Source organism: Papaver somniferum, chromosome 2 (genome assembly GCF_003573695.1).
Source record: "Papaver somniferum cultivar HN1 chromosome 2, ASM357369v1, whole genome shotgun sequence".
NCBI lineage: Eukaryota > Viridiplantae > Streptophyta > Magnoliopsida > Ranunculales > Papaveraceae > Papaver > Papaver somniferum.
In genome coordinates, this window is record NC_039359.1 from 68,879,610 (window position 1) to 68,888,939 (window position 9,330).

At 35.7% G+C, this 9,330-nt stretch overlaps 1 protein-coding gene across 1 annotated transcript; it reads left to right on the forward strand.

Moving 5' to 3' along the window:
* Window positions 1–3,040: 3,040 nt before the first annotated feature.
* LOC113353480 (RWD domain-containing protein 1) lies at window positions 3,041–6,324 on the forward strand. Its single transcript, XM_026597063.1, has 11 exons — window positions 3,041–3,200; window positions 3,323–3,388; window positions 3,485–3,552; window positions 3,656–3,683; window positions 3,817–3,886; window positions 4,532–4,589; window positions 5,168–5,287; window positions 5,464–5,555; window positions 5,710–5,779; window positions 5,885–5,963; window positions 6,058–6,324. Exons 1-11 carry the CDS (start codon window positions 3,194–3,196, stop codon window positions 6,147–6,149), a joined length of 750 nt encoding a protein of 249 aa, XP_026452848.1. The 5' UTR covers window positions 3,041–3,193; the 3' UTR covers window positions 6,150–6,324.
* The last annotated feature ends 3,006 nt before the right edge of the window (window positions 6,325–9,330 follow it).

Here is a 9,330-nt window from a genome sequence, read left to right on the forward strand (position 1 = left end):
TAACTCAAAACTCTGAATAGATATTCTTACTCTATTCAGAATAATGAAGCCATAAGATCAGAGAGGTTGAACACCATCTTGATCTAGCTCAAATACCACAAGAATCTTTTTATGCTCAAAAATCCAGAATGGAGTTTAATTATTAAGAGCTATGACAAAAATACTTCCCATTATCATATAAATTTTAATAGGAGAGGGCATTTCAACCATACTAGGTCTTTAAGACTTGCTAATGAACAATAGTATGATGATAGAAACACTCTTGAAGACTCATTTCAAAAGCATATCCATCACTACTAACCCTTTATTCGATGAGAGATTTCTGGACTGCATAGATGTTTGCATCACTAATGAGGACAATAAAAAACTTTTGAGTCCCATTACTCTTGATGAGATTAGGAATACTATCAAGCAAATGGGACCATGGAAAGATGGATTTCCTTCAGGTTTTTGCAAACAAAATCTGGCATTGCATGAAGATGATGTTTGGTCTAGTAACATCATCCCTAGAGTTAATTTATTTATCTGGAAGATGTTAGCAGGAGTTCTACCTTTGAATGCAAAAATGAATGCTCATCTAAAACATGTTGATTCTAGTTGTATTTTGTGCAATTTTGCACAACAAGAAACATCTTCTCATCTTTTTACATCATCTTTTTACCAGAGCTATAAGGTTTGGAATTGGAATTACTATGCCGAGATATAATGGGGATTTTTATAATTGGGTGAAATCTTGGTTCACAACTCAATTTTGGGATTGGAAGAAAATATTTGGTATTGTATGCTGAAATATTTGGGATCATAGAAATGCTGTCAATTTCAACAGGGTTAAACTTAACCCGGTGAAATGCATAAAAGATATTCAATCTTTCATAAAGGAATAGAAAAAATATTCTAAGAGGAAAACATCATAATAATGAAATCTTTTCAGAGTTTAAACATGAAACTTTCTATGTGGATGCTTCTTATGATAAGAATGATGGTTCTTATGGAATTGGGATAATTTACTGGATTCAAAATTCTATTACTGATATTTATTTCTTTTCAGGATTCACAACAGGGCCAACAGCAGCAGAATCCTTAGCTATTCAACACACAATTAATTGGGCGCAACATCTGAAGTTAAATAGCATAAATATACAGACAGATTGCAAGGATGTGGTAAATTTTCTCAACGGCGGATCTTTATGATCGGAGGGAAAAATCTATTTTGAAAGATGTGTTGATATTTTTGGGTAATCACAAGTTGAATGTCAATCTGAAGTATGTAAATAGAGAATATAACAGGAAAGCGGACATGCTGGCGATATACAGTAGGATAAACAAAGTTTTTTGAATGTAAATGATCCTAATTTTTTAATTTTGAAGGACAAATTACTCCATGATTTCTGGGATATTAGGGATGGTAGTTCTATTTATGCCTTTACTGATAACTGGATTATAAGTCCTTCCATTCCTTGCTGTGCTAATTATCCTAATCCTAATTATAAAGTCTCTGACTATCATTACTGATACCAAGTGTTGGAATGTTCTCTTAGTCCAGGATTTCTCTACTAGCAATAACAGCAAGAAAATTGCAGCATGAGAATTCCCTTGTCTGGTAGTGATACTCTTGTTTGGCCTTACAATAAGAATGGTGTTTTGACTGTTAAATTTGTTTACAAATTGCTTGCTAATGAACTTCCTCATAACTCCACACTTGATCCTGATATTGATATGTATAAAGCTCTTTGGAAGTCTCCCCTACTTCCAAGAACTCAACTATTTCTTTGGAAGTGTATGGAAAACATTCTGCCAACAGGTAAAATGCTTGCTAGGTACAATAAGAACCATGAAGATAGATGCAAAATGTGTAATTCAGGTACTTCTGAATATCCAGAACATATGCTTTTACATTGTTCCTTTGCTAAAGATGTCTGGTCTCATATCCTATGTGGTGAACTCACTTGTTTTACAGGATTTTGACACCCAAATTAGTGTCAAGGATTGAATCTCTAAATGGCTTTCTACGGGCCTTCTCCAAGATCATCTAGCTACTACTATGACCACTGCATGGTGCATCCGGAAAGCCAGGTGCTCCAAAGTTTTTGAGGATAAATCCTCAAAACCCTCAAGAGACAGCTAAAACTGCAATTAGTGTAGCTGTTAAAACTGTCAATACTCTAGCTGTTGTTCTTTCCACTAATACTCTTAGCACTGTCTCTGTAAATGAGACTAATGATTTGATATCCATGCCCCATGATTGCCTTACCATATACTGTGATGGTTCTTTTTTTAAATTAATAATAAGCTGGTATTGGTATTGTGGCAATACATTCTAAAGATGGATTCAGGGGCTGCAAATTAATCTCATGAAGGAGTATCAGTCCAGAAGGAACTGAATGCAATGCTTTGTTGGAGACTGCTAAATGGATCAAGGAGAAAAATTTTCATAATATCTGCTTAGTTAGTGATGCCAAAAAAGTTATGGCTTATTTAAATAATTGCAGAGACCAATTTAGTTGGTCCTCTTGCTATGCACTAGATGATTGCTTGTTTCTTTTACAACACTCTAATATTATCTATTTTAGATATATCAAGAGAGACTTGAATAGCCTTGCAGACATAGCTGCAAGACACAATCGAGTTCAAAATGTCCCAGGAGAGTGGTATGAGAACAATTGTTCACACTTCCTACAAAATGCTGTAAACTCTATCTGATGCAATAGATTTTATTTTCCTAGCAAAAGAAAAGAAAAAACACCATGTCATACCAAAATTTCCACCATGGCAGAATAGCGAGGAGGGCACTTTGCCATCTTTCTTCATTTCTTAATCCTGACATTTATGCAATTCCGTTGGTAACAATCTGTTGTACCATTACGCATATCCAAGACATTGACAGTTCATATGTGTGCGACAGATTTGCAAGTTCCACTGCGAATATGCATATAAGCTCTGGAACTGCAAATTTGAGAAAGAGCCTAAAGGATATGAATCTGACTCGAGATCTGGATGAGTCAGATAGGATGCCGATATCACAATAACCCCTAGCTCAAAACCACGGCGCTCTTAACACAATTTCCCTCTACGTTTTCACCTCTTTGCCTGTTTGGTTGTTGTTTTAGGTTTTCATTCTTCCTCGTTACAGTCAGTAGTAGAGAAAGTATCTCTGCGAATATTTCTTCGGAAATTAGAACTAAAATTCGAAGCCATGACAGGTATGAATCGAACCCTAATTTCTACTTCAAAATTGATTTCAATAATATTTTGCCCAAATTTCTTTTTTTAATTCGTAAATTTGGTCTGAGTTTGTTGAGTTTGGATTCTTTGATTTGTATAGACTACGCTCAAGAACAAGAGATGGAAATTGAAGCTTTACAAGCTATCCTCATGGATGAATTTGAAGGTTTGTTTGTGAATCTCAATCACATCTACTACTTAACGACCTTAATCGAACCGCTATTAGAAATTAGTTTAGAGATTTAATTTTTTTTGTTTTCAGAAATTGATGCTAGTGACAGTGGATTAAACACATCCAATAGGTGCTTCCAGATTACAATCTCACCACAGGTAAGATTTTTCTTACTTTCTTATTTAATTTTTATGTCTGAGCATATAGAAGTGAATCATGAACCCTGAATCTTCTTACATGTTCGGGTTTTCTGGTAATCAGGAAGAAGACGATGAGGAGACATCTAAAGGTATGATCGTATTGCTGATAGAAAAAGACAGGATAATAGAAAGACATATTAAACATTTTTAATTTAGTGCATTACTCGTGTATTGTTACTTTAATCGTGTTACTTAACATTTTGATGTTGTCTTATGCTGCAGTTCTGCTGGCTTTAGTTTTTGCTCACACCGAAAAGTACCCAGATGAACCACCACTTCTGCACGTGAAAAGGTTGGTAAACATACATATCGTTATGATTCTCTACATAGAGACTGGTCCTGTTGTATATTGTCTCCTGTTCGTGTTTCATAGTTGAACACCCTACTGTTGCTGATTATGGTCTATTGAAGTACCATTCACTATTTACATGGGGCCATGGGCAATGTATATTTGGTCGAGATACCTTTAGGATCTCGGGCATGTGGTTGTGGTTTTTCAATAGATGAAGGACAAATGATTTTATTGGTTACTTTGCTTGATTATATTTTGTCGGTGGCTACCTTTTTGTTGGGACAAATCCCAAATTGACATGATTTCACATAATTATTCACCCCTTACTGAAAATATTCATACTCACTCACCTACTGGCGAACTATAAAAGATTTTTTTCATGCAAGTTATGGATTCTTTTTCTTTCTTTTTTTAAGTTCTTTAAATATTAGCTGACCATCCAGTTAGTCATCAATTGTATATCTCTACCCAATTGCTCAACTTACCCGATGTACCCATGTTCAAAATTCTAAACATTGTCAAGTACTTCTCAGTGGTGACCCCAATCTTGGCTATCCTTGTTGTATTAACTTTTTTGGCTTCTTATTATCCCCCCTAACTAGATTGGTTCAAGCAACTAAGCTATTCCGGGTTTATTTTGTGCAGTTTAAAAGGAATATCGTTAGAGCATCTCCAGGCGTTAAAACATAAGCTTGAGGAGGAGGTAAATCCATGTATTCTCTACAGCTAATCCTTACCAAAATTTTACTGTTAAGAAACAGATGTTCTCAATGGCCTTAATGGTTTCTGATTGAACTTCTGACCTTCATGGTTTACTTGATTAACCTAAAGCCTAGAACCAGTTTCTATTAAAAACAAATGTTTTAGGTTCTCAATAGCTCGATCCTGTTGATTGTCTTCTATTATTTCTCTTTTCTTTTCATATTGCTGAAGCTGAAGCTGATTCTGTTTATTTATATTGTCGTATTGTGTGTGAGTGAGTGTGACTAAATCGATTTGTTCATGCTTATATGTCCTGTAACACAGAAGTATGTAAGTAACCTCTAATTAGATGTTAGGACACTTATGCTTATGCTGTTCTCCTATATTTTGTGACTGTAACTTCAGGGGAAGTATTGCTTCATGTGCATCTTGGTAAAACTATAATTAACACGAATGTTCCACTATTTAAAATTCTCCAGCTGAAATAAAGATATTTGCATCATCAGTCTTTTGCTGTGTTCATCTTTTATCAAAAACAACTGCAGTTAAAAATGTTTGACCCACTTTTGTGTTATTCAGGCATCCGAAAATCTTGGCATGGCTATGATCTACACACTCATTTCATCGGCGAAAGAGTGGCTGGATGAAACATTCCGTGAAGTTGTCGTTGAGGAAGTAGTGGAGACAACTAAAGATGATGTACGCTAATTTGTCTTTGCTTATTTTGTTACTACTTTATGCTATGTTTTATACACTGAAGGTGTTCTGGTTGTTATTCATTTTTGTATAACGGTTTTTTGTCTAGGTAATAATGTGTTGTGGGGCTCTGGTATGCATTTTGACGATTTACGTTTTTCTTTGACAATTTTTTTTAGGTAATTATACCACATGGAGATGCAGTGACAGTCCAGACATTTGTAGCTTGGAGAGAACGTTTTGAAGCAGAACTGGCGCTAGAGCGAGCCAAGTAAGATGCCTTACTTGTTCAACCAAACATGCCAAGCTCATTTAATTTTATTTCTAAATTCTGGGCTGCTCAATATTTTTGATGGCACATGAGTTTTTGGTATCTCAATTACAAATCTTAATATTCTTCATGAACAATTGTTATCTACTTTCAGGCTAATGCCTGAATCTGCGCTCACGACATCCAAGGAGAAGAAGCTTTCTGGGCGAGAGTGGTTTGAAAGAGTAATAGTCCTCTCCTAACTTTTTTCTTTATTACAGTGGTTGAATCTTCTGAAGCTTTCTTGAACTAAATTTAAAGGAAGCAATCTTTCATCTTGTCTCTTGTAGAAAGGTGCCTCGCAAATTGCTGATGAGTCCGAAGAAGAGGATGACGAAGATATCGACTTTGACGATGAGGACTTCGAAGGTGAATCTTTCGTTTTGCTTTAATTATTTGTTTCTTCACATTGGCTGACTTTCATACGTTCATATCTGATTTTTCTTAACTTCATTGTTGGCAGATGATGAAGAAGATATGCTTAAGCATTATTTGGACGAGTCCGATGTTTCCTCTCATTCTCAGAGGAGATCTGAGCGAACTGTGATAGACTGAGATGAGGGCTTGCTTGGTATTTGAATTTTGTTTCTCTTTTATTAGGGTTTTCCTATTTACCATCCCTGTTTTGTCTAAATTCCATTCAATCTGCAATTGCTTAAAAAATTATAGTGTTGATAACAGTAGCCCAGTTTTATTATTTTCTTTCATATGCATCTCTTTTTTACCCTCATCCGCTCATCTCAAGCTTTTTTTTTCACCTCTCAACCATCACTAAATTTCATAGCACCCCTGAAACCAAACCTCTTATTTTCGGCCTTATAGATTTCCTGTACATGCCTAAAAACTAAAAAGAAGGTTTTTGTGAAAGCTTTAATCTTAGAAAGGATCGACTCAGTTTTATGCTTGAAATGTGACCCATGCTTATTACTAGTATTAGATTATCTTTTTCCTGTTTTATTTTTTTGGCACTCATTTCTAGTCGACTGGAGATCACAATGTCCCACTGACTGGATACTACAATGTTGGAATCAAATCTCCCATTGATAATATGCATACTATTTATACATTTAAGGAACATGAATCTTGGACCACGTTGGGCCTTGATAATAATGTCATCCACTTCACAATATATTGTCACTTCACTTGTACAGTTGTACCAAAGTGGTAACTCAACGCAAGTTATTAGTTTACCAAAAGAATTGGGCTTAACATGAGAGTTAATTTGTCAGAGAAAGAGGCTTAACATAATTCAAAAATAAACAAAAATCTTAACAACCCAAAATAGATTGTCACTGCAGATTATAAAGTCAAGCGCCTGAAAAGTAATTGCATAGTTAATCGAAAACTAATCGAGGTTATGTTCTATACTGTCATCAGAGTACCTGTGTATGGGAAATACTTCGTTGAAACAGCTAGCCATTCTTCTAAGGGCTTGGTCTTTTGCACTTCCGTTCTGATATTTTGTGTTAGTACTACTGATTGGCAGTCCTCGTCTTTAAACACAAACATTAGTCGGTCGCCGTCGTAGAAGATTGGTATACTGCAAATTCCATCAGAAATTAACTTGTCCCAAGTTTTCGTAATCTTTCTCTTAATCGTCCACTCGTTGTTTTCATAATCTTCGAGCACCCAAACAGTTATTTTTTTCTCCGAAATTGATAACAGAGTAATCGTCTCTTCGACAATCCCAAACCAAGTGTTTGGGTGATCTCCATCCCAACATATTATTACCGTGTTTGGTGGTAATTTTATTTTCCAGCTCCGTTCTTTCTCTACATGAAAAGCCAGTATATTTGTACTGTTCAACCAGTGCAAAGCTCCTCGATGATATACGGAGTTGAGCCTTCCGAATATCTCTTCACCATCGTGATTAATCGTACAACTTGAAAGTCTCCACTCCATTGTTTCACGTGAGAAATCTTGAAACAGAAAGTCTTTGGATCATGTCTATGGCGATAGACACAAGTCAGTTTGTAGTTTAGTGAATTCCTGCTAGAGAATTTGGCTGGATCATCAACAATGCTGCTAGTGACTAATCCGAACCTAGGTGTTATAACTTTCACCATCCTTACAAGGCAATGGAGATGTAATTTTTCTGAATCTCAAGGTTAATGGGTTATATACATAGTAAATTTTTCCAGATTTTACCAAAAGAAGTCCATTTGAAGATGCTTTAATATTTGCTTTTAGATTCCTAAAAGATTGAATTGTATCAGTATCATCCGTAGCAGGATAGCTTGTTGTATCATTATCATCAACATCTAAAGAGAAAAAACTAATGATCGGGGCATCTAATCCCGAATCCGAATGATGTAAAAAACCAGAAATACTTATACGATTCATACTATTCAAAAGCCTGGCGAAAAAATCACTAGACAGTAATGAATTCCATCTTTTGTTTATTACCTTGAATGACATTACTTGTTCCGCAGGCATAATTTCGTCATCAAACCAGTCATCCATGGATGTGGGTGTCTTGTTTTTTCTTTTGTTGACAACTTCTTCCATCACAGCTCCCTCCCTCCCTCTTTTCTATAAAAGTTTCTCTGTAACACCATACACTTTTAGAATGGTCCTATTTATAGAGCACATTTAGGAGAAGAGATTTTTTGGACTAGTTGGCTCGATTTCCTTTTCTAGTTCCCTGAGTCTTCGAAGGACTACACACTGAAGATACTAAAGCGAGGAGCGGGCCTTCCAAATGCCATAACCGTTACATATTTACCCTTAAAAACCCTATTATACTAGAATTGGTGATTGTTGTTATTTGTTGATCTCGGTGATGGATGAGAAGAAACAGTAGAGAAACGGGTTTGTGATGTTCTTGAGAGAAGACAATGGAGAATTTCAGGGGGAAGTGGAACTTGAGTATGAGTGGGTTCTCGAAATCAGATGGGTTCAGAGATGAAGAACAAGGGTTTAAAGAGCTTGTAAAGAATTAGAACATGGGTTTGTGTTGGAATCGTTGTTAGAGAGAAAGAATGATGATGGTTGCTGATGGAATTTACATAAAAGAGAATCAGTTCTCAAAATTTAAGTTATCATCAAAGTCTCCCACTCTCCCCTGTCTCTCAAATCTCCAATCCTGATTCTGGTTTCTTGTGCTACATCACCTGGAGGTAAATTCTTCCTCAATAACTGTTGTTTTCTGTGTGTAAATTCATCAATTAATGTTCAGTGGAAATTTTTGTGTTTTTAATGAACTGGGTGTTTTTCAGAGACAAGATTGATTTTTGAGAAATGGGTTTAGCTTGAATTTGACAAAATTTATTAAAGATCGCTGTTTTAGGGATTTTGAGAAGTGGAATTGGGATTTACTGTTAAGTTGGTTCATGCTTTAGTAGATTTAAGGTATGCCAACAGCAAGACCTATAATTGACACGGTGACTGAATGTTATGCCCTAACTGATTTCCATGGTGGGGTGGAGAAACTTGAGCTCATTTAGTTTATTGAATTGTCAATGGCGAGTTCATGTACTGATGTAGGTTTTGGATGCATGTACTGGGCATGCTATGGCAATGGTGAAATGATTCATCAGCCAATCAGTATTTATGTTGTTCGACTAATGTATTCATCAGCCAATCTGGTGAAATGGTTATGAATACAGTTTTAGATATTTAATGGGTAACTGTACAGTAGCATATCATTCTTCCATTCTAGTTCATGCGGATTTGAGATTGATTTGAGCAAGTAATGGCAGCGGTCATCATTTTTATTCAGGCATATTACTTTCCC

Excerpts from the sequence above, each read along its gene's own strand:
- LOC113353480 (XM_026597063.1), top strand. Across the intron at positions 3,684-3,816 it reads CGATGAGGAGACATCTAAAG|TTCTGCTGGCTTTAGTTTTT; the intron begins GTATGATCGTAT and ends CTTATGCTGCAG. Across the intron at positions 5,556-5,709 it reads CTGGCGCTAGAGCGAGCCAA|GCTAATGCCTGAATCTGCGC; the intron begins GTAAGATGCCTT and ends ATCTACTTTCAG.